This window comes from Colius striatus, chromosome 1 (assembly GCF_028858725.1).
Source record: "Colius striatus isolate bColStr4 chromosome 1, bColStr4.1.hap1, whole genome shotgun sequence".
Classification (NCBI taxonomy): Eukaryota; Metazoa; Chordata; class Aves; order Coliiformes; family Coliidae; genus Colius; species Colius striatus.
Window position 1 is genome coordinate 3432667 of NC_084759.1, and position 24748 is coordinate 3457414.

Genomic DNA, 24748 nt, shown 5'->3' on the forward strand with positions numbered 1-24748 from the left:
GCTTCTGCAGCTAGAAGAGCTTGATCTATTTTTGAAGACTGAGGGATTCAATACCACTTGAGCTGCAAGCCTCAACAACTTGGTGTGCTTAAATAAAATCAAGATAAAGCTTTGCTCCATTATGAATAAATGCAGCTTATCTAAATTTAGATGGCACTGGAACCATTTAAAATGTTTGTAAGAACAAGGTGCTACTGTAAAAAGGAACATGAAGCTGTTATCTAACACACTGCACGCTGAAGAGCATTGATGTTTTTTCCCCTATCCTTCGAGAGCAAGGTGCATGCATCTCAGTGACATCAATGGAAAAAATATCTAGCACACAGGTCTCGCATCTGCCCAGCTTAGCCTTCTGCTCCATCCCAGAGCAGGCTCTGTACCATTTAAAGGGAACAGACTGATGTAAGAGAGGGGGACTGTATTTCATGTTAATCATTACAAGCTATACTTAGGACTTGTTTGATTTGTGGAATTACGTCTTTCAATAAAGGTCACGATGTCTCACAGCCAATTAAGTCCAACGTGTACAAATGCATGTCATATCATCTCATCTTCTTTCAGGGATGCAGAAAATTCAACCCACCTCTACAGTTAAACAAAACTCTTCCTCATTAACTTTCCCCAGCTAATGCTCGAGATGACGCATCAGCCTTTGGCTGCCAAGTGACCTGTTCTTCCATCCCAGCAGCCAGGGCACCACAGCAGAAACATCCTGTCCATTGAGCACCTTTAGCTGGAGTATTTCAGCAGTCCACAGTCAAAGTGGCCTGAGAAGAGACAGTGTCTCTCAGACAGAACAAGCCAGGCAGAAAATAGCTTTCTGAAGAAATTTATACCATTTGATTTACATGTAAAATTTGTCTTTGGAACAATTTCACTGGGGCTATTTACCAGCAGCCAATTAAACTGTGCAGCAGTAATTAAACATAAAACATTGGTTCTCAACATGGAATGGACAGCAAATATTGAGACTATTAGAAATATTCATCAGAACTTCCACATGAAAAGATAGCTCTTCCAAGAACACACATTCTAAAGCTAGGATTTTATCCTTCTCATCTTCAGGAGATTTGCACCTGACAGTAACTAATCACCTTCAAAGTGATTTTAAAGTCAATATGAGTATATGACCGAATCTCCTTGGCAAGTGGCAAACAATTGCAGCACTACTTGCCTGAGACCTGGTCTCTAACAGGCTTTATCAGCCATTCAGCTGGCAAGTAGTGATTTGGCTGCAATACAACAGCTGAGAAGAACCCACATTGCAAGTGCTCAGAAAACTGTGTCCTCAGATAAGGGATTTTAAAGACTGGACTCCATCTGCTTAGTATACTAATTTAATTCATTTATTGGGAAAATTCATTGTAGATGAAGAGCAAATCCCCTAACCAAAGGGAACTGTCTCTCAGAGACTGACACTTTCACCCCCTGACAAACCTCAGCGAAACATCAACATTAAAATCTTATGGACACTAAAAAAAGTAAAAAGAAAACAAAACAACACGAAAACAACAAGAAACCAAATAAAAAAAATCAAAGTCAGTATTAACTATTTGACTATCATCACTTTAGTGACTACAATGAATAAGACTACATTTAAGGGAAAATGTTTACAATGAGGGTCATGAGGCACTTGCACAAGTTGCCCAGAGAGGTAGTAGATGCCTCATCCCTGGAAACATTCAAGGTCAGGCAGGATGGGGATCTGAGCAATCTGATCTAGCATAAGATGTCCCTGCTCATGTTAAACCACATGACCTTTAAAAGTCCCTTCCAAGTAAAAATATTCTGTGAGCTCAGTTCTTGATTCTATTCTATGATAAAGCATCAAGTGTGAAAGCCATGAAACAGAAGAAATGAGAATTGGCAGAATCATAGAATGGCAGGGGTTGGAAGGGACTTTTAGAGACCATCTAGTCCAACCCCCCTGCAGAAGCAGGGTCACCTAGATCAGGTCACATAGTAACATTGTAATGGAAGAGAACAACGTGTCCAGGCAGGTCTTGAAGAGCTCCAAGGAAGGAGACTCCACAACCCCTCTAGGCAGCCTGGGCCAGGGCTCCCTCACCCTCATGGTGAAATATTTTTTTCTTAGGTTTAAGTGGAACTTTTTCTGTTCCAGCTTCATCCCATCACCCCTTGTCCTGTTACTATCTACTATAGAAAAAAGGGATGTCCCAACCTCCTGACACCCATCCTTTAGATATTTATAAATGTTAATAAGATCTCCCCTCAGTCTCCTCTTCTCCAGACTAAACAGCCCCAGGTCCTGCAGCCTTTCCTCATATGAAAGATGTTCCAGTCCCCTGATCATCTTGGTGGCCCTGCACTAGACACTCTCCAGCACTTCCCTGTCCCTCTTGAGCTGAGGACAAATGCAACAGCAAGATTGAAGGGGACAGAAAAAGGAAACTTGGGGAAAAAAAGGAAAAAAAGAGGAAAGGAAGGTAATAGCTAAAATGAAAAAGATTTTCTTGCTGAGACATGCCAGATGTAAACAACAACAAAAAGACAGTTAAGGTATTACAGTTATTAGCAACAATTCCACAGTCACTCCCATAAATAGTAGGTCTCCATCCAATATTCTCACTCCTACTCCTAGCATTTAAAACTAGTTCATAAACCAGAATTGAAACACAGCCTAATTTCCCCTGCCTTGGCTGGCCTCTCACACCACCACCCAGCCACTGCTCCTCAACTCCTTTCTGGCACACCTATAGCAGAAATCTTGTGGACAGCATTTGGACAAAATTACCATAGAATCGTTACATCTGGAAAAGACTTTTGAGATCATCAAGTCCAACCACTCACCTCACCCTGCCAAGCCCATCACTAACCCATGGCCCTCAGCTACATGGCTTTACAGTATCTCTAGGGATGGTGAGTCCGTCACCTCCCTGGGCAGCCCACTCCAATCCTTAATAACCCCCTCAGAAAAAAAGTCCTTCCTCATCTCCAGACTAAACTTACCCTGGTGTCAACTTGAGCCCATTTCCTCATGTCCTATCATATGTTACTGGAGAGAAGAGTTTTCAGGTAGTTGTAGAGACTGATCATTTCTCCTCTCAGCCTCCTCTTCTCTAGGCTAAACACCTCTTGCTCTCTCAGCCACCTTTTAGAAGACTTGTTCTTTAAACCCTTCACTAGCTTTCTTGTCCATCTCTGGACATGCTCCAGCCCCTCAATGTCCTTCTTGTAATGAGGGGCCCAGAACTGGACACAGTATTTAAGGTGCAGCCTCACCAGTGCTCAGAAAATCACTGCCCTGGTCCTGCTGGTCACACTGGTGCTGATGCAAGCCATGATGCCACTGGTCTCCTTGGGCACCTGGGCACACTGCTGGCTCATACTCAGCTGATCCAAGACAATCCCACAGATGAAGCCAAAACCTTCTCATTTTGCTCACCCTGCCATGACTTCCAAATGGAGCTGGCCAGAAACTGTCAGGAAGGCAGGCACATTGAAGAAATGGGTCTTTTCTGCAGATTCCTTCACCTCATTTGATTTCTGCAAGTAAAAAAATGAGCAAGAAGTCAGACTATCGGTGCTTGAATAAAAAGCACAGCTCCTGGTTTATTTTCTCATTTTTCCCTTAGGAAATCCCATGAGATCCCACCCAAACACTGCTGAGATGGATTCCAACACTCCTCATCTTTGCCCAGACCCTCCTGGGCTCTAAAACCTATTCAAGTAGAACACATTAAGAAGAAAATCCCTCAAGAAAAAGCACTCTTGGGGACTTCTTTTTCTATGGGTCTAATGCAGATAACATGTCTGTGTAGCAAAAAGTCAAACTTCTAAGTGAGAAGCCCCTCAGCTCCTGCCTCCACTGTCAGGGACTTATGAGGATATGGGCTGTAGGTACCACAACTTGCAGAACAAGTTAGTGAATTGTGGCATATGCTCCCAGTGTCACCAGCAGAGCTGGGAGATGTTAGCACAGAGGACAAGCAGCCTTTTCACCTATTTCTCACACTAAGAGGGACTGTAAATTGGATCCCCAGCAATTAGTTACATTAGTTCTGTTGAGAAGGAAATAACTTGTTAAAAAGATGCAGCTTCATGGACTTGGGACTGTTTGCCCACAACTTTGTAAGCAGCATAGTTTGCACAAAGCTAAAGGAATATGTGACTCTTCATTTCTCAACTCTTGCAGGTAGGTCAGTTTTACTCAAAGAGAATTGTGTAACTGTGTGTTTAAACAGGGATGAGTTGAATCAGGAATGATGTTGTAGAAAGGAAGGAGGGAACAAAATGTAAACCAAAAATCTCAGGAAGAACTTATGCACTATTTTATAAGCAAGTCTGAGAACAAGAGTGGTAAAAATGCAGCTTTTCCAGAGTAGCCTCTGATATTTGGCTCCCCAGTGAAGTAACATACACATAGCTCCAGGGCTTTGTCTACCTCAGAGTTTGGAACCAGGTAAAGAAACCACATCCCATGTTTCTCATACAACATAAAAATCCCTCTGGAACATCTATTGAATATTTTGTCCAGCAATATATGAAAGAAAGATGCCAGCCTATCACTTCAGTCTCCAAACAAGTATTAGTGTTTCACTCTTTTCTACCACGTCAAACAGTGGGGGAGAAAGGGACAATTTCTGTTGTTTGAAGCTTTAAGTGTCACATGGCATCATCTTCAAAACTCAATTTCAAGTCTGATGAGGGAACAGAGTATTTTCTGTGTTAAGTGCAATGACTTTTAGCAAAGACATTTAAAGCCAGTGTTACTTCCTCTTCATGGGAAAATGAATGTGTTTCCATTGCAAAAAGACACAGTAATCAGGGGGAAAAACAAAGCAATACCTTCTTAAGACTTGTTATTCAGTCTTCACAAAAAGGCAGAGGCAAAACAATATGGAGTGGGAAACACCACAGCTTACACATTATATGGGGACTGAAAAATAGCTTTTCCAGCTTTTGCATATTTTTTCAGGTCAACTCATATTTTAAGTACTAAAAACCCAGGGGCCTGGGGCTGTTTAGTCTGGAGAAGAGAAGGCTGAGGGACAATCTCATTACTATTTATAAGTATATAAATGGTGGGTGTCAGGAGGTTGGGACAGCACTTTTTTCTATTGTAGCTAGCAACAGGGCAAGGGGTGATGGGATGAAGTTGGAACAGAAAAAGTTCCATTTAAACATAAGAAAAAACTATTTTACTGTTGAGGTGAGGGAGCCCTGGCACAGGCTGCCCAGGGAGGGTGTAGAGGCTCCTTCCTTGGAGGTCTTCAAGATCTGCCTGGACGTGTTCCTGTGTGACCTGATCTAGGTGAACCTGCTTCTGCAGGGGGGTTGGAGTAGATAACCTGTAAAGGTCCCTTCCAATCCCTATCATTCTATGATTCTGTGATTTCTCTGCCCCAAACCAATTTGACCATAAGGCAGCAAGATGTCCCCATGGCAAAGAAAGTTGCCAGCCTCTTAGGTTGCAGGCAAGGGAGAGGATCCCTCTTCAGTATCACTTGATGTGCTAGCTTCCCTGGTACAAGAGAGACATGGGCATACCGGAGTCCAGCACAGGGCCACAAAGATGATTTGGACTGGAACATCTTTCATATGAGGAGAGGTTGAGAGAGGTGGGATTGTTCGGTGTGGAGAAGGCTCAGGGGGAATCTTATCCTCGTGTATAAATATAAAGAAAGAATGAGACTGAGCTCACTGAAAGGACAAGAGGCAAAAGGCATAGATTTAATAGAAGAGACAGAAAATTTCATCTGAAAACAAGAACAAACATTTTTATTTACCGTGAGGGTGGTCAAACACTAGAACAGGTTGTCCAGACAGGCTGTGAAGTTCCCATCTGGGGAGATATTAAATACTCAGCAGTCCTGGACAACTTGCTCTAGTTGACAATGTTTGAGCTCAGTCAGAAGGGATTAGATGATCTCTAGAAGTCACAATTCCCTGACTTTAAGAATACTCATGAAGATAAATGAGATTTGTTTCAGCATTTCCTATATTCCAGTGTTATCTCAAAGCTTTGAAAAAGACAAATGCTCACAAGAAAGACAGAAAAAACCTCTGAAGGCAATCTGAGGGTTGGCTGATCTACCTTCACTTTCAAACAAATACTTTCTTCAGAGACAAATCTGAAACATTCACTTTTCCAAGTGTAGTTCCTAAGCATTGCTAGCTCAGCTAAAGCATGCCACTGCCTCCAGCCTCCCTGCTCCCCAGCTTGGTTTGTCACAGGGAGGTTGCTAGGTTCAGGCTTGTTTGGCAGCCTTTGATATGCTACAACCTGCCATTTTTCTCAATGAGTCTGAAGGTGTTGCTTTTGTTCTCAAAAAGCTCTGCCACTCATCCAAAAGATAAAACAGTCTGCCAAAGACCTAAGATAACTAGCTAGTTTGATCTCTTCTCAGCATCACATTAAAGAAAAGAGCAGGCCTGCCTTGCTCCCCAGAGATCAATGAGAAGACCACAATTTGTGGCTGTAACCCCAGGACTCCTTCCTTTGTTTCATAGGTTTTGTGGTTCTAAAAAAACCCAGACAACAAAACCCAAGGATGCAGAAGCAGGCCCCTATTGTTTTCTTCAAATAAACCCAAAGTATTTGCTCAAAAACAATAAGGATATTAATAAACATACAAACATCTACATACCACAGCCACAGAGCCATGGCCAGAACACTAAAGAGAAGAGCCACATACCACTCCAGTTTCTCCTACTGCAAGTTTAGTTCAGCTACATTCCTTGTCCCACCAGTGAAAAATCCCACCTAATCCTGTAGGATGCAACTTCTAAACAATGAGAGAGAGATACACAGACAGGAAGCAGGAAAAGAACTGAAGAAATCAGCCATGAAATCTCAACACTTCCCCCAAATCCACAAACAGGATACAGCTGTCTCTAGGAGCTGGGGCTTGGTTTATTTACAATGACTTTGTGTCATTTTTCATTCTCTGAATCAGATGTAATCTCAAGGAGGCAAAGGGGAAAATAGACACAACAGTAAGAGACTGGAGGAAGAGTGTGAGAAAGTCTACAGGTCAACTGGACTTATAAAAGCTGCAGCCAGTTTGAGAGGTCACTGAGAGATGCCGAGATGTGCATCTGCATTGTGAGCAGCCCCCCAGTGGCTTCCAACAGGTGTAGAGGGAACACAGCAATATTTAGATATTGCCAATCCATCACTTTGCCTCTCCACAGCTGCCCACTTCCTCTCCCTCTTTTTGGAGACACAAAGCTTGCTGAACGGGTGTTGTGAGCTGCACAAGTCAATCCACTTGCTACATGGGGAGAATCAAACACCTCCTTTTCCCTTCAGAAGGGACCCTTAAGCATGGAGGTAGCTCATAATTAGCAACTTCACATTTCACACATGCAAATACCAACTAACCCACAAAAGGTGGTTCCTCTATACGTTCAAGCACAGTTTTCAAGTACCTGTGGCTCAGATTTATGCTCAGCCTTTTCAATCAAGCTTGCTTCTTTACTACAAACAATAATAGTTCCTGGGAGAAGACAAATAAGTGGTAGGTGATGCTATCTCTTCACTGTTGACACTGAGTTACATTGTTTTTCATGTCCATGACTAGCAAAATGAAGCAACAACATTGTGATGTTTTTATTTCAATTAGAGGGGCTCGTTGCTCATTTCTCAACCCCCAAAATTTCAACTTGACAAAAGATTAGGGAAGAATAAATGTGTTTGCTTTCAAGTTCTCCCCATTCCTTAGTTGAAAACTACCCAAATTACAATGGTGAAGGAGGGAATCTGTATGAAATGAATCTGTCTTGGTGCTTCAGAGTAAATGTGCTGTAAACATACGAGGATGCGACGTCAGGATCAAAGGCTTTTTATTCTCATTCTAAATACAAGAACAACTGGATTTAGTACCTGTTTTGTTCTCTATCTCCTCAAATGTCTAATGATTTAATTTAAAATTTTCCTTTGATGTCAGTCTTGTATTAACTTTTTCTTGAGGCAATGAGCTTCAGGAGAGCATAAGCTCGTTTGACTGTGTCTTTCACTCTACGCAAGCCAAACGCAGCAAGGGGATCAGAGAAGACTTGAAAAGCTCACAGCAATCACCACTGCAGCTCTAGCCCAGGCTCACACCACCACACTGCTGAAGTACCACATCTTGGACTTGGACTTGCCCTCTGTGATGTCCTAGTTTAAAACATTCCTTTTTAGACAACCAGTGCAAAATTTCTAACTTCCAAAGAGTTTTCCTTGCAGTTCTGATTCCTTGCATTGGGCAACAGGAGCTGGTTCTGCTGAGACAAACATCTCATAAATACAGACTGGAATTACAGGCAGAAATAAGCAGAAACTGAGAGAGTTAGAAAATGCAAAAATAACTTCCTCAGCTCAGTTCCAGCTTATCCTGATCCCTGCTGAGCACCTCTCTGAAGTCCCCATCTCCCAGGGGCTGGCTGCCTCCCAGACAATGACACATCTCTAAAGTGGAAAACACCTCAGAGACACTAACACTGATGCATTTAACCATGATTCTCCTCAGCAGATCTCAGCCTTCCTTGGTGCTGACAAAGCTATTTTTCAGCATTACCAAAGAATGGTAGGAGGACCTTCATCAGCAGGCACAAGCCATGATCTTCCACTCTTCAGGCATCTAAAAACTTACATTGACTCCTGTGTGTGTGGCAAAAACCCCCTAAAAGCTAGAGACCCATTACAATCTCTGGATGCATTTGAGAGGAACAATACCTATGGTATGGTTCTTCAAATAGTTAACTGTTAAGTATCCTTTTAAATAACAAAATAGTCTGATCCAGACCCTGGGTTCAGCCAACCATGACCTAGATGCAGCAAGGTATGTGTGTGGGAAGAAGTAAGCCTGATACAGAGGACATATTATTTCTACTGGAGCCAACAGGTAGAGTGCAGCACTACTTACACACAGAGCAAGGTCCCCGGGAAGAAGTAAGACACAGGAAAAAAAACCACACATGTGAGATCTACTTTAGAGAGCTGTGGATGCCAATACAGCTGTTATGTTTCATAACTCACTGCATGCTGAGTTCTTTTAAATGGCTGCAGCTGGGCAGTAGGGAAAGTGACTGCACAGGACCTCATCATAGCAGCTGGAATGTCCTGGGCCTGAAAGACTCTTCCAGAGCACAGAGGAGATTCCACCTTCTCCACAGCAGCTGAAGACAGTCAAACAAGGAAATTTTCCAAGGGGCAAAGTGGAAAAGATAGAGCAAGAAATCCAGAAAGCAGGGAGCCTTCAACACTGCAGACAGAGTGGGAGGCTACTGAAAATAGCAGGGAACAGACATGCAGCTGGGTCACAAAGACAAAAGGCAGATTTCCTAGGAAGCAGCCCCACAGTAAGGCTGGGTAAAGTCTCTTGCAACATACAGAGCTGCTATGAATTTCAGACTTCAGAAGAAAGAAAAAAAAAGTGAGGAAAGGATTTGCCCTGAGGTGCTAAGACTGCTGCTACAGAGGAATTATTCTCAGATTAAGTTAAAAGTAAAATTAAACGGGCAGCTGATCTGTGTTCCCCTATTTCAAAAATTACCTTGTCCTACTTTGCATTCTACTAAAATCCAGTTTTCTGTATTCAAAGCTCTTTTGGTGTTTTCAGTACATTTACTTTAAAGAAGGCACCACAAACAAGATGTTTCCCCCCCCTCCAGGGTTCCACCAACGGCAGACACCATCAAAAACACAGAAATCCACAAGCTGGTGTTGCTGATGTTCTCCATGTGGGTTGAGCCTGCCTGGTTTTACTCACACTTCTGGCAGTTTCTCCTCAAATTGCCACTTCTCAGGTGCAGGAATCTCAACTGCAAGAGATTTCTCTGGAGTTCCTACCATCTTGTGTGCATTTTAAATCTCCTCTGCTTACCAGCCTCTTTACACTGTCAGGGTATTTCACTTAAAAAATACTTAGCTGGACTGACTTTTGCCCAGCTGAGAGGGAAGGGATTTGCTCCCAAGTACCAGTATGAGAAGATCCCAGCCAAGACTATATATAGACTAATCAGTACACAAAAAACCAAACAAAGACAATGAGGAAGCTGAACATATAAACAAACACAAATCCTGCAGGATTAAGAGGTCTAGGAATCAAAGATCATGTCTTCAAAAACCCTTTTCCTTCTAACTCATGATACTTCCCCCCGTCTCTTTGAGTTTTATGTAAAACCACATTCCTACTCTCTTCACTTTCCATTGATCCCAAAGAACACAAGGGCCTGAGCAGCCATCAGACATTAGTCAGAGGATTAAAATTGTGTCAGTCAGAAGACAGCTATTAAAAGGCAACAGTTAACAGTAGGTGCCAAAGGAGCCTCTGCTTGGGTCCTAAAGGCTACTGAACCAAAGTTTTCAACTTATTCCACCTGCAGCAGGACAGCTAAACTGGTGAGATTATCACTTTTACATACTGCCTGAGGCAGCTAGAAAACAAAAGAGCAGAAACACAACCTGTAAGCAGCAGATGTTTTGTAACTACTACAAGTTCAGCAGCACGAGGACACTGATTTATGTTCTGGTTGCCCCTGCAGGATAGGTCTTAAAACTTGAAGTAACGGGATTTAAGTATTTTTTATTTACACTGAATAATCTAATTTGCAAGTTGCTTTCCTTGATTCCCATTCACCATAATTCATGGCTACTGCTCAAATATAAGAAGAATGAGAATTTATTTTCTCCCTTGGCCTGTGCAAGCAGTGAACTACGGGCTAGTGTAAAAATTGATTGAACATAGCAGACAGGGAACGTCTTGATGGTTGGTTTGATTAAAAACACACAGAGATTTTGGGCTTTGCTGCAAATACCACATCTTATGTCTGGCTTATGACACTCTTCTGTCACCCTTATTTTTATGTCTGACAGCCTCACATGCCTGGCCCAAGGCAGGAGAAATCTCCCCTGGACTCCCACTGTCAAGGAACAGTGTCACTGTTCCAGTGGAGTGAAAGGCTCACAGCAGGACAGCGGTGGTCTGGGATCTCTGCTAGCCAAGAACAATTCTGTACAGAGCTTTGCAGAAACAAGCCTAAATCCTAAATTAGGCCAGACAATGAAGCAATACTCAAAGAAGCATCAAAAAAATCAGGGAGAACTTCCCACTTAATCATAGAACGGTAAGAGTTGGAAGGGATTTTAGAGATCATCTAGTCAAACCCCCTGCAGAAGCAGGTCTACCTAAGTTAGGTCACACAGGAACATGTCCAGGTAGATCTTGAAGACCTTCAAGGAAGGAGCCTCCACACCCTCCCTGCGCAGCCTGGGCCAGGGCTCCCTCACCTCACAGTGAAAGAGTTTTTGCTTATGTTTAAGTGGAACATTTTGTGTTCCAGCTTCATCCCATCACCCCTTGTCCTGTTGCTATATACAATAGAAAAAGGGATGTCCCAACCTCCTGACATCCACCATTTAGATATTTGTAAATACTAATGAGATCCCAATTTCCCAGCAACAAGTGTGTTTTTGGAGCCTTTTCTTTGTGGCACAGGGCATTTAACAGGATCCGACTCAGCATTTACTTCACACCTTTCAAGCACATCTGCCACTACATTTCTCCAAGCCAGATACTGCAAATGACACTGCAGAGAGAAAGCCAGACGTTTGCCTTGAACTATGCATTTAGTTAAGATTCAGTTTAGACAAGTTTCAGACTCACAATTTAGCACCTCAATGAACATTTGCATCAGTGCTTCTGTTCCTACCAGCCACCTACGCTGCAGTCCTGCATCCTCTACAGCTTCAAGTGGATACGGTTTGTACCGAAGATGTGAGGCACTGTACAGCTGCAAACTGTGCAATGTTCTCATCATTAAGTGTCACTTGTTTTCACATCTTAATTTGCATGCAACAGCCTGGAGAGAACCTTTGGTAGCATTAAGGGATCTCAATTGAACAGGAACAATTTAGTTTAGCTAATCAACTCTATTGTCCCAGCAAGTAAAAAGCTGAGCCACATGTACTGCTCTGGAAGGGAATCACTAGTAGCACAGGTTAGACCTTGAGATCTTGAAGAACCAGTACATAGAAGCTTTTTGTTATGAGGCTGTGCAGAAGATGTGATCCCACAGCAAGCAACTGCTACCTCAGTACTTTTCCTTTTGCTTACAGATGACTCACCAGCAGGGCTAGAGCCAATAAATATAAGTGGCAATGGATGTAATTGTTTCATACAAAAGAGTGAATTTCAAATATAGAAGTAAAAAAGGCAGATGGAATTTGTTATGACTCATGGTTTAGAATCATGAAGAATCTGTGGGAAAGATCTTAGTGCTTATAGTTGTATTAAGTTTCATAGGATGTTTTGACCCAAGATGTCAAGTACTTCATATAGTGACATATTGTGGCAGTAATTTGGTGGATGGACGGGGAGATTTGGCAATATTGGGTGAGAATTCCAACCTACAACAGGAGTAGCTTGTAGAGAGGAATATATGCATGGATGAAAAGGAGTTTCAGGTACTGCTGACTTTAAGGAGTTACCTTATGGTGAATTATAGTCTTAATTTCAAAGATAAGAAGTATTTGTGTGTAGCAGGCTGTCCTGAATGTCCCATCCCATCTCTTGGGCTTTTATGATCATATCTTCCTGTTTACTGAGATGTTCCACCTCCCTCTGTTGTTCTTTGTAAACTTTTCCACAGTCTCAGGAATAGAAAGACCTCACAAGTACAAAAGGTAGTGATTAATGCACAAAACAGCAATAAAAAACAAAGTAATGCATCTATTTAAATTATTAGTTGAAGCAAAGGATTGCTACATTAAAAAATAATCACAGAAGTACATAAAAGAAAGGTTTTATCAAGACAAACATTTCCTCTAGCCTTCAGAATTGCTCTGCAAACAAAAAAAAATCAAAACAAACTCTATGCAACCAAACTTACCTCAATCTGAAAGAGTTCCCCAGCACCTTCACAGTCATTTGAGGTAATTATGGGGGTATGAATATGCATGTAGCCATTATCCTGGAACAGACAGAACACTAAAGTTAAGAAGATAAAGATATCAAACATCAACTTCAAAGACAACAGCAAGCAACAGACATCACAATTCAGCTGTTAGCCCCCAACCAGGACAGAATATGTAGTCCTTTAGGCAATTTCTGCCTTTCATGGACAAACACGGGGGACTAACTACTTGCCTGCATGATTACAAATCAATGGTTACTGCTCCTGCTTTTTCCTCCATGTTTCATGAAGAACTGAGATTCATGCCATTACTATGGGTGTTGGCACCTGCCCATCTCCACATCACTGCCCATACTTTTCATCTCCACTAGTATTTTTATATTTTTGGGTAGTTTCAATCAAATTCACACCTACAGCCTCACCACCTCAGTTTGTTCCAGCTTTTTGCAAGATGGTGCTTGGACAGAGGACACTTTCTTAGTTCTCCAGTAAAAGAAGCAATTGAGTGTGTTTGATTACACAAATCACACACTGCAGGGGAAAGAAGCCTAAAAAACACCAAGCACCATGAATATGTCAGTTCCTCCTCACATCTTCTGAGATATCAAAGTGACACTGATTTTAAGAGACAAGGTACTGGCTTGGTCCCATTCCAGGCACCTGGAGAATTATCCCTTCATGTAGTTCACAGATCCTGCAGAAGCTTCTGAAACCAGGAAGCTGTATAAAGAAACAGCTCCTATTCTCTGGGTTTCTCTGCAGTGTAGGTGTAGGCTTTTAAATCCAATTTTCAGTGGATAGGTACATCAAATAGACCTCAGACTATCAGATACAATATGTTAGAGGCAAAATAAGGAACAGAACTCTCCTAACTGACACTTTTGTAACTTAGTACAGAGATCACTGCTGGAACACAGAGTTAGTATCTCTGCATGTCATGGAAAACAAGAACCTGGAACTAGCTGATTTCAGCTGTGAACAAAGGATTTGATTTCTCTTGCATCAAGGAACTCCTTATATTCAGGGTGTGCCACCATTACCATGATACAGGCAGCAATGTAGCTATTGACACAAAACACTAATAAAATGATAAAACCCCAAGCCTTCCTAAAAGCTTAGTTTCACAGCTATTACCATAGTAATACAAATCAACCATTCACATGATAGGTCCTAGTCCTTATCATTTGCTATTTAAAAGGCAAGGGAGATAGGAGCAGTATTTTACTGCTTATTCTGAGAGTCAAATTAATTTGGAGCAAAGAGCTCCCATGGACATGCAATGCATCCTGTGGAAGGACAAGACCAAGAAGGAGCAAAGTCCCTGCAGTCAGCTCTGGGCTACCTTAGTTGCAGGTGCAAAGGCCTTGGTTCACTGAGTGCCTGGCAGGAGCTCCTCACTGAGATCAGGTTACTACACAAAAGGAAGTTTTGGAGCCAGAACTATTTGCTTTGTCTGGGGAGAGTAGTTTCAGCCCACCAATTAAAAAAATGCATGACTTTGCCACAATCCCATGGACACTCCAGAGACCTGTTGAACATGTGGCTTCCCAATCCTACGTGAGATTTTGGAAAATTGGCTAAATTTCCTCATGCAATGGGAGCAGTTGCTGTAAATTAGCACAGAAGATCCTTTACATGCTTTGGAAAGGAATGTGAACTGCATATGCCTGAAAGATGAGAATCCCATAAACATCTCTCGGATAGTTAACCCACACAAAAGCTCCTAAAATGCTTCAAGTCAAACCTGGAACTCTGTTAACGTGAAAAGTAGAAACTGCCATTCACATTGCAACTATTTTACTGTGCCTAGGAACAATGTTCTTATCCCACACAGACCACAACACTCAGGAGATTTAAAGATGATATTTTAGCCTTCAACATCCAAACCAAAGGCACTGGGCAAGTCATTCACTGCTAGAAATGAATAGGCTAAACAAAAAGTTTAAGTTACAGAGTCTAGATAATTTTGAGCATCTATTCAAAAGGCACAATCTTCTTTCACTTTTAATCTCTTTACAGCTTAGCACAGTGAAAACACTCTGATACTTTCTAGTTATGGTGTGTTCTGACATTGTCAAATCTGAAATTGCAACATTTTTGGGATGATGCAGCTGAGAAATTAAAAAGACAGCTTTAGTTCCATCTTAAGTGGTGCACCCCTGGTACTAGGAGAGTAGTGACATACCACAAAGATGAGTTGTGCATTCACAAATATCAGGTTGGGGACTAAATTTTCCTTATCCCTTTAAAAATAACTTCAGTGTAACTGCTGCTGCTAAATCAATGATAATGTTATATATTTTTTTACACTGGTCAGCTCTTGAGCATTTTAAATCGGGAGGTATGTCACAGCCTGAGCTGGAGTTAATTTAGAGAAGTAGAGCCTTCAGCAGAATCAGATGGTTTTTCTTTGTCGGCTGGCTCCTTCGTCCACGTTTAAAATCACAAATCCTCGTGGGCAATGCCATCTAGTGGACGCCATCAGTAAAGACCGATTCTCAGCAGAGCTGGTTCTGCCTTATGAGCCTGCACAATGTTGATCACAATCTTAAGGACTGGAAGGGACCTTGAAACTCATCTGGTACAATCCCCTTGCCAGAGCAGGACCACCTAGAGTAGGGCACACAGGAACTCATCCAGCTAGGTTTGGGATGTCTCCAGAGAAGGAGCCTCCACAGCCCATCTGGGCAGCCCCTGCCAGTGCTCCCTCACCGCAACAGGGAACAAATTCTTCCTTGTATTTCTTTGGAACCTCTTCTGTTCCAGCTTCTACCCAGTGCCCCTTGTCCTGTCATTGGCCATCACTGAGAACAGCCTGGCTCCATCCTCCTGACACCCACCCTTTATGTATTTCTAAACATGAATGAGGTCATCCCTCAGTCTCCTCTTCTCCAAGCTGAAGAGAGCCCCAGCTCCCTGATGCCACTAGCAGCTTTACCTGAGACAATATTTCTATTTCTTAAACAAACAAAAAGATCTTTGGAATTCCATGCAATCCCATACAGATAACATCCAGAACAAGTAAACCTTTTTGCCACAGGAGGTGACAAATATCAGTATACATGGGACCAGAAATTCAGTCTGAACAACTCTGACCTGCTCTTTGGGGCATACTCATCACTACATAGGAATTTAGTCACTGGAATGCTCAGAATATGATCCTACTCAAACTTAAATCAGTTTATTTAAACTAAAACACGTTTGTTCCAGAGAACAGCTTTAAAAGAAAGTGCTCAGGTGCACTAAAGTACTCACTTTTTTTATCTACTCATACAAAGAATCACAGGGTCCTTATAAGGCATCTGAAATAAGTTCATTTCACTGCCTTCACCACCTGCACAAAGCCTGTACCATGTCCACAGCTTAAGAGTGACACGGATAAAACACGGGTTCCTCTCATCAGTTTGAAATGCATCAAAACAGGCATCTCCCAAACTGAGCCTGAGTGAATTAAGAGGTAAAATCTGAGAATAATGTGAAGCTCTGAGTCAGTTTTTTCCTATATTCCACTTTTCCACATGGGAGGAGGCTTCTGTCCAAGGACTCTAAGGTCGCAGCTCCATATTATGTTGTGTTCCACAGACCACATACACTCATAGGCAATTCTATTGTAACTTAGTGAAAGGGATCAAATAACTAACAGGAAATGTGTGGAAGGATGCTACCAAGACCACGTGTGCTAATCTGATCATAAAGTAGGTCTGGCCAAGGCCTTGGCCAGGAAGAAAAACCGTTATATCCAAAATCCATACCCTGCAGTCAAGCTGTCACATTTGCTCACTCTGTCCCTCCTAACGTGCTCCCATGAAGCCAAACTGGGAGAGTGTTTTACACATCAGGCTTGGCACAGAGGACACTACCTGGAAGAATGAGTGGATGGCTGCTGTGGCTTCACTGCGGATTCTCAGGAGGGAGCCCAGTGTGTTGTTTCTGCACCGCAGGTGAGGGAACTGTCGGACATACTCCAGCGGGTGCCTCTCCTTCATTTTCAGAGGGAATGACTGAAAACAACAAAGCAAGAAAAATAAGGTAAGAACTTGGAGTCAATGCAGTTCTGTTGCTGGTGGTGGAATACCATCTCTGCCTACCATAACTCAATTGTCATTACAGAACAGAGAAGAACTAGATGCTTTTGCCTACTTTTCTAGTTATTTCGTGGATGTTCTCATGCTTATGGCAGCACACAAGCCATGAATACAAGCAAAGGCAGCAGCACTCTGAAATGCTCTGCCTTTGAGATGCTGAGCCCCCTTGAAAGCCAACTGGTCATCTCACTGCAGCAACAGCCAGATGGTTCCAACTGTGCCTGTGGCAGGCACCCTTCTTCCACCTACACAGTCTGGAGTGTTTTGCCAGTCCCACTGCTGCTCCAACTCATATCCCAGGCAGACGTGTCAGGTAAACCACCCTGCACAGGTAAGTGCTTCAAGGTGGGACAAATGCACACTCTTAGTTGCCAGTTTCCACATTGAAACAGCTCTGCCCCAGAAGACAGCTTTCACTGTGACCCTGTGTGACATACCCTATAGACACTGCTGACAAATCAAAGCCTGCAGGACTACCCAGACTTAAAGACAAATGATTTCAGTAAAGCATTTAACACTGCCTCCCACAGCATCCTCACAGCAAAACTGAGACAGTGTGAGCTGGATGTAGTGAGGTGGATTGTTAACTGGCTGAAGGGAAGAAGGCAGAGAGTGGTGATCAACAGGGCAGAGTGTAGTTGGAGGCCTGTGTCTAGTGCAGTCCCTCAGAGGTCAGTGCTAGGACCAGCACTGTTCAATCCATTCATTAATGATCTTGATGAGGGAACAGAAGCACTGTCAGCAACTTTGCTGAGGATTAGTATCCTCAGCTAATTAGTATCCTTAACTGGGGGCAGTGGCTGACATACCAGAAGGCTGTGCTACTGGACAGGCTGGAGAGTTGGGCAGAGAGAAATCTAATGAAATTGAACAAGGGCAAGTGTAGAATCTTGCACCTGAGAAAGAAGAACCCCATGTAGCAGTACAGGCTGGGGAATGAACTCTTAGAGAGTAGTGTAGGGGAAAGGGGCCTGGAGGTTCTGGTGGGCAGCAGGATGAGCATAAGCCAGCAATGTGCCCTCGTGGCCAAGATGGCCAATGGCATCCTGGGGTGTATTAGAAGGAGCTGCTGAAGAGGGTTCAGCACAGGGCTGATGATGGAGTGGAGCATCTCCCTTCTGCTGAAAGGCTGAAGGAGCAGGGGCTCTTTAGCTTGGAGGAGACTGAGGGGTGACCTTATTAACATTTACAAATACCTAAAGGGTAGGTATCAGGAAGATGGAGCCAGGCTGTTCTCAGTGATGGCCAATGATAGGACAAGGGGCAATGGGTTCAAGCTTGAACAGAAGAGGTTCCAAAGAACCATAAAGAAAAACTGCTTCCCTGTTTAAGTGAGGGAGCACTGGAAGGGGCTGCCCAGATGGGTTGTGGAGTCACCTCCTCTGGAGACATTCTAAACCCTGCTGGATGAGTTCCTCTGTGACCTACACTAGGTGGCCCTGCTCTGGCAGGGAGGATACACTGGATGAGCTTTCATGGTCCCTTCCAACTCTTAAGATTCTGTGATTCTATGAAAATACAGTTTGAAGCCCAATTTACTGGACTTTCTGAAATGCATTTCCAAAGTGTACTACTCGGACTCCTGCTGCAGTGACATACCCAAGTATCACAAGGTCCCACCACACGGATGGTTTCAGCTTTCAGCTCCATGTTTTGCTTCCTGTGAGGACTCTTCACCAGTTTCCCTTGCACTTCCACTGCGCTGCCAAAAGTCAGGTCTCTAAGAAACCAAGAAAAAACAACCGCTCAACTAGGAGCTGATACAAAGTCAACTACATTCAGAAGAGTAATTCCTGTTAATTTAGCTGGAACACTGGAGATCACAAGAGATGCTGTAGCCATAGGGCTTAACTGAGGAAATAAAAAAACTAAGTGCACAGCTGGGAATGTGAACAGATTCACAAAGCTATAGAATAATTTAGGACAAGGAATGTTGGACAAGTGAGGGAGAAAGAGGCTTTTGTTAGGAGTTCTTGGTGGGGACAGTCAGGCTTATGGAAAAAAAAATAGTCACAAAATTGTTTTAAAGAAGTCAAGCTACACTCAGAAGTCAAGCTACACTCAGAAGTTCCTGGATCATCCTCAGATTCCCAACCCTATACCAAAGAACTGAGAGTAAGAAACAAAATGAAGCTGTAAAAGTAGTGTATTATTTCATTATAACAGAACAGGCATTGCCTATCTAGGGGTATGCCTACTGAGATAGCCCTGAAGCCGTTAGAGGAAGAGCAACAGTGCTCTCTTCAAAACCTGGGGGTCAGTTATCCCCAGCATTTGTTGTATGACTTCTAAGCAAGCCCAACAGTAATCCAAGATGCCCATACTGCTACAGCTACTAGGAAAATTACCTCAGGGAAGTGGACACAATAGCTGGACACTCTCCACCCTAAAAACACACCTAGAGACCTTAAACTGAGCTCAGATGCCAGCTACTGGTGAGCCACTGGCACAGGAAGGGAGGCCTGAGCAGACCCCTTCAAGCACTGTTCAACACAGTTGTTTCTCTAGGTATCTCAAACCAACCTATTTTCCAGGCTGGGATCAGCAACCACCTGGAGGCTTTCCAGAGAGCTCCCATCGTTGATATGCAGGAACAAAACTTCCTTCTGGGATCGGACAGAGCGGACCCAGCCCTAGAGGTAAAGGAGAAATCTGTTATTTCTTGGCAGGCACTCTGTGGAGTCATGCTCTTCTTCCAGCTGAGCTCGACATGCTCCTACAAGCCTATTTCAATTTCTTATTGAAATCAAAGGAAATAGTTCTTTAGGGGCAAGAAAAGTAAAAAACAATTAAAAAAAAAAAAAAAAGAGGCCAGTGTCAGTTTTTCCACCGACTTCAAAGCAAAGAGAAACAAATCCTTAGGCAGACACATCAACTCTCCTCCTGAGTACAGCAGGTATAATGAAGATCTACCTGCATCTCTGGGGAGCTGAGAATACAGAAAGCAGCAAAGTGCTCTGAAGATGAAAAGCCTTTTAGCAAAGTACATGTTCTTATTAGTGATGTCCCTTCAAAACACTTCTTACTGAAACAGGACAGATCTGCAATGCACAGTTCTTTATCATAACATACTCAAGACCTATTTTGATGATTTTTACTGCCAATTTTTATTGATGTATGACCCCTAGGAAGGTACCAACTGAAGTTTGTTCACTAGTTGTTTACATGTTTTAGCAGCCCAATGGCTTAGGGCAATGATGCCACAGCCAGGATTCAACTGAAAAGTCACCTATTAATGCAAAACAAAAGCAAACAATAATGCTTTGGATGTTTCTCCTTATACCTCAAAATCCCAGACAGTCCCCTAACTAAGAAAAAAAATCTATATGTGTTCTTGTCCAGCTTGACTAAAAGAATTAAAACAGTAACACTTTTTGTAACAACAACACAGTAGAACTGACCACGTACATGCCACATTAACAGCTTGAGTTTTTTCCAGTAACAAATAACATTTTTCTTAAAAAAAAATTAAAACTTAAGTCAGAACCAAGGCACCAAAGAAAAGGCATCCAAAACACAGCTCCCTTAGTTGCTCTTGAGCTCACAAGAGCTGAGATAACGCTGCCCTTAAAAGCAAAACTATCCACTGAGGAGCTTCTAGTTCATCTTACAGTTACTGTAGAGAACAACAGGGAACAGTGCTGATTAAACAACCAAAATGCCTTTTTCCCCAACCAGTTTTGTCTTTTGCTTAACTTTAAGTGCCCAAGTAGTTCTGATGACTTCAAACAAAGCAAGTGTTTTGGGGACTTTAAACTAGACACACCAGTGCAAACCCATCTACTTCTGTTGTTAAGAATTAAACAACACCAGCACAGACAAGGCATTAGGCAGGCTTGTGGGACAGAAAGAGAATAAGAACTATGTAAGATTTTAAAGCCATGAACCTATGATTCTGTAACAATTAATCATAGAATGGTAGGGGTTGGAAGGGACCTTTAGAGATCATCTAGCCCAACCCCCCAACTTTTAATCCAGTTTTTGCTCCAGGCTCATGATTTCAGACAAGTGTTTACCTAAATGGCCTTGGCAGGGTGTTCCACTGAAGGTAAGAACTAATGCAAAACTTAAGAGTCTAAAACAAAAGTTTGATCATTTGGGCATCCTCATATATCTAAATCAACAGGTGTGTAAAAGGTATTTCATATAACAAGACACCTGAAGCTGTTCTGCTTATCTTCTGTGTTCTAGTAAATCCCTAGAACCCATCACATACATTATACCCGATGTATCGTGTTTAAAGTATAATAGCAGGTATTTTTGTTCCTTTCTTTCCTCATAAGCCTTCCTTAACAAAACTCACAAAGCCCCTGAACAAAGACACATTCTTAAGAGGTTTTTTTTCCCCCACCTCATCAGGCTGTTCTTGATTTGTTAAATAAGGAGATGAGTCTTGCAACCTGCAATAGGAAATAAGATCATACCCACAGGTATTTATTGGAGCACCAGAGGCTCCACATTTTGGCAGCAATGTATTGATCACTTCACACCTTACTAGAAGCAACGGTAGTGACAATTCTGACTCAGACCAGATGGCACATTCCAGTAACCAGGCTGTAATAAGGTCAGTTTTAAGTCAGACCAGTTCCTCACCTCTGTTTAATACAAAAAAAACCTCTCCTCATTTTTGTCAACACAGGGAAAGGGCAATAAAGCAATGAGGATTAGAGAGAAAAGAAAAAGGCAGTATTACCAATTTTAGCATCAGTTCATTCCAGCTTGCAAGATTCCTAAAAGTACAGCTGAAAAGCACGTATAGTGGATGAGCTTCTTCCTACTCCACTGGGCTTCATCCATGTGTTTGCAGGAATACCAGTGTGCTATCAACTGGTTCTTGGGTCAGCAGGATGGTTTGGGCTATAACGGATCTTCAAAGCTCATCTTGTTCCACCCCCTCAGCATCTTCCACAAGAGCAGCGTGCTCCAAGCCCTATCTAACCTGCCCTTGAACACTTCCAGGGATGGGGCAGCCAAAACATCACTTGGAAACCTGTTCCAGCATCTCACCACACTCATAGTAAGAAATTTTTTCCCTATACATGTGAATCTACAGCTGCCTTCTTTCAGTTTAGTTTAGATCTTTTACCAGGTACCCCAGTCTCTTACAGATTCATCCAGAAATACTGACAATAGCACAGCCAAGGGCCTGGCACTAACATAGGAACTATGTGCCTGCAACCACTGCTGTCAATCAGGAACACCAGAAAACATGGGGACACAACACCCTGTACTGAAGAAAAGGAAAGACTTCCATTGCCAAAAAGCCTTTTTATCCCAGTCCACCTTAGTTCAGAAGAAGAGAGACATGTACACTAATGAAACTCTTATTACAGGCTCTACCTGACACTGTTTGGTTTGGAAGAGGCACTGCCTCTGTGCTGGTGTTTTAGGTCTTGTTCCACATCTGAGCTTATAATGGTTCACTCTTCCAAATCAAACACGTGATTAAACCCAAACTACTCGAGCATGTTTCAGTGTAACCCATTGCAGTAACAGCCTTTCCCTGCCCGTGCCCTGAGGAACCTCGAATAAACGGCAGTGAACGAACACAGCGAGAGCGGGCTCTAGAGATACGGTCTCTAAGAACCTATCTAAGGTCTCTTAGCTATCTCTAAGGACCGTAAGCTTAGTAAAATGCACTGCAGAGGTTGCAGCTTTCCCCCAAGGCAGAGAGACCGGTGCGGGCTACGCCCCTGCCGGCTCCTCTCCCGCTAAGGCTCCGGCCCGGGTGGTTACCAGTCGCACCCCGACTTCCCGGCCACACACACCTGCACTTTAACCTCGCCAACCGGGTCCCGGAGCCCCAGGGCCTCGCGGACCCGCAGCCGTACGGCCCGAGGCAGTGAGGAGCAGCGGCGCAGGGCTCGCCAGCCGGCGCCCAGCATGGCCGAGGCCTCCCGGAGCAGCGCCCGCCACCGCCGCAGCCTCCGCCCGCCCGGCCGCCCGAGCCAAGCGACGCACCTCCGCTGCCTCACGTGACCGCGCCACCCAATAGGCGCTGGAGGGCTGCCCCAGCCAGCCAATCGCAGCCGAGGAGCGCCGAGGCCGGACGCCCGCCTTTTCCGCCGCTTGTGCCCGAGGGCCACTGGGCAATGTGGCTGTCGGCGGGAGGCGGCGGCGCCGCGGGCAGCGCAGGGAGAGCGGCGCCGCGTGGCTAGGCGGGAGCTCACACAGACACAGGCTCCCTTCCGCTGGAAAGGACTAACAAAAGGAACATCAAGTCCAAGCTCTCCCCTCACCCTGCCAAGCCCATCGCTAACACACGGCCCTCAGCACCTCAGCCCCATGGCTTTGGGATCCCTCCAGGGCTGGGGACTCCCCCAGCTCCCTGGCAGCCTGGCACAGGGGCTGACACCCCTCTCAGGGAAACAGTTCTGCCTCAGCTCCAGCCTCAACCTTCCTGTAACAACTTGAACCCATTTCCTCGTCTCATCATTCACTGCTTGGGAGCAGAGAACCTCCTGTGAGGGAGTGTCAGAGAGTGCTGCTGTGTCCCCTCAGGCTCCTCTTCTCCAGGCTCAACACCCCCATTCCCTCAGCCCCTTCTCCAGCCCCTTGTGCTCCAGCCCCTTCCCCAGCTCTGTGCCCGGCTCTGGCCACGCTGCAGCCCCTCAGTGTCCCTGTGGCAGTGAGTGAGGGGCCCAGCACTGAACACAGCCCTGGAGTTGCGGCCTCCCCAGGGCCACATGTTGGGATCCTGCTGGTTTCTGGTACCTCGCCCCCTCTCTCTTGGGTGCTCCAGCTGCGTTCCCACTGCCTCCGTTGCACGAGGGAGCTGGGGACAGGCCAGGCTGAAGCCTCTGTGGAAGAGCATAATGCCAGCCAGGCTTGGCTGCAGATCCCTCTGCACCAGTCCTGGGGATAAGCCCTGTGTCAGCCTGTGGTTTTCATAACCAACTATGCAGGACTTATGCTGTACCAGCCTTGATAGGGGATAAGATCTTTCCCCTGCCCCTTTTTCAGCCTCATGACCCTCTGCCTCTTCCAGCTCCTGTGAGTTGCAGGTGAAAAACAACTGGCAAAAAGGCAAGTGTCTCCAGCCCTGGGGAAAATTACTTGGAGATACTACTGAGCAAAAAACTGGACATGAGTTGGCAGTGTGCACTTGCAGCCCAGAAAGCCAAAGGTATCCTGGGCTGCACCCAAAGCAATGAAGGTAGTAGGTTGAGGGAGAGGATTGTCCCCATCTGCTCTCCTCTGCTAAGACCCCTCTGCTCTGGGCACCAACATCAGGACATGGAGCTGCTGGAGGGAGTCCTGAAGAGATGATCTAAGGGCAGGAGCCCCTCTGCTCTGGAGACAGGCTGAGAGAGCTGGGGATGTTCAGCCTGGAGAAGGCTCATTGCAGCTTATTGCAGCTGCTTATTGCAGCTTATAGCAGCTTTTCAATACTTGAAGGGGTCATATAAGAAAGATGGAGAAAGGCTTTTTACTAAGATCTGGAGTGACATGGTAAGAGACAACAGTTTAAAACTGTTAAGAGTGTAGATTTAGATTTGACATAAGAAAGTAATGTTTTACAATGAGAGTGATGAGGCCCTGGTACGGGTTTCCCTGAGAAGTTGTGGCTGCCCTATCCCTGAAAGTGTTCAAGGGCAAGTTGAATGGGGCTTGGAGCACCCTAATCTAGTGCAAATGTCAGTGACTATGGCAGGGGTGGGCTGGACTAGATGAGCTTTAAAAGTCCCTTCCAATCCAAACCATTCTATGAGTCTATGAAAAATGGTTAAAGATAGTGCCACTTCCCCAGGCAGCCCAGACTCTGCCATTCTGCTCTGCCCTTTGGCTAGTCCATGTGC

General features: G+C 44.1%; 1 protein-coding gene across 9 annotated transcripts in view; it reads right to left on the reverse strand.

The window, feature by feature from the left end:
• NARS2 (asparaginyl-tRNA synthetase 2, mitochondrial) overlaps nucleotides 1-22881 on the reverse strand; it is a 58906-nt gene extending 36025 nt beyond the window's left edge. For 5 of the 9 annotated variants that reach the window (XM_061990534.1, XM_061990525.1, XM_061990554.1 and 2 more), the window contains exons 1-6: nucleotides 22718-22881; nucleotides 19473-19582; nucleotides 18549-18669; nucleotides 16725-16865; nucleotides 12841-12921; nucleotides 3407-3507 (exon numbers count right to left, since the gene is read on the reverse strand). In XM_061990534.1, the coding sequence (XP_061846518.1) occupies nucleotides 3407-3507; nucleotides 12841-12921; nucleotides 16725-16865; nucleotides 18549-18669; nucleotides 19473-19582; nucleotides 22718-22834 (671 nt within the window). In that variant the 5' untranslated portion in view covers nucleotides 22835-22881. Of the gene's footprint in view, nucleotides 1-3406; nucleotides 3508-12840; nucleotides 12922-16724; nucleotides 16866-18548; nucleotides 18670-19472; nucleotides 19583-21642 lie in introns of those variants that run through there. The other 4 variants (XM_061990578.1, XM_061990547.1, XM_061990572.1 and 1 more) reach the window with 4 other exon arrangements.
• Nucleotides 22882-24748: the final 1867 nt, after the last annotated feature.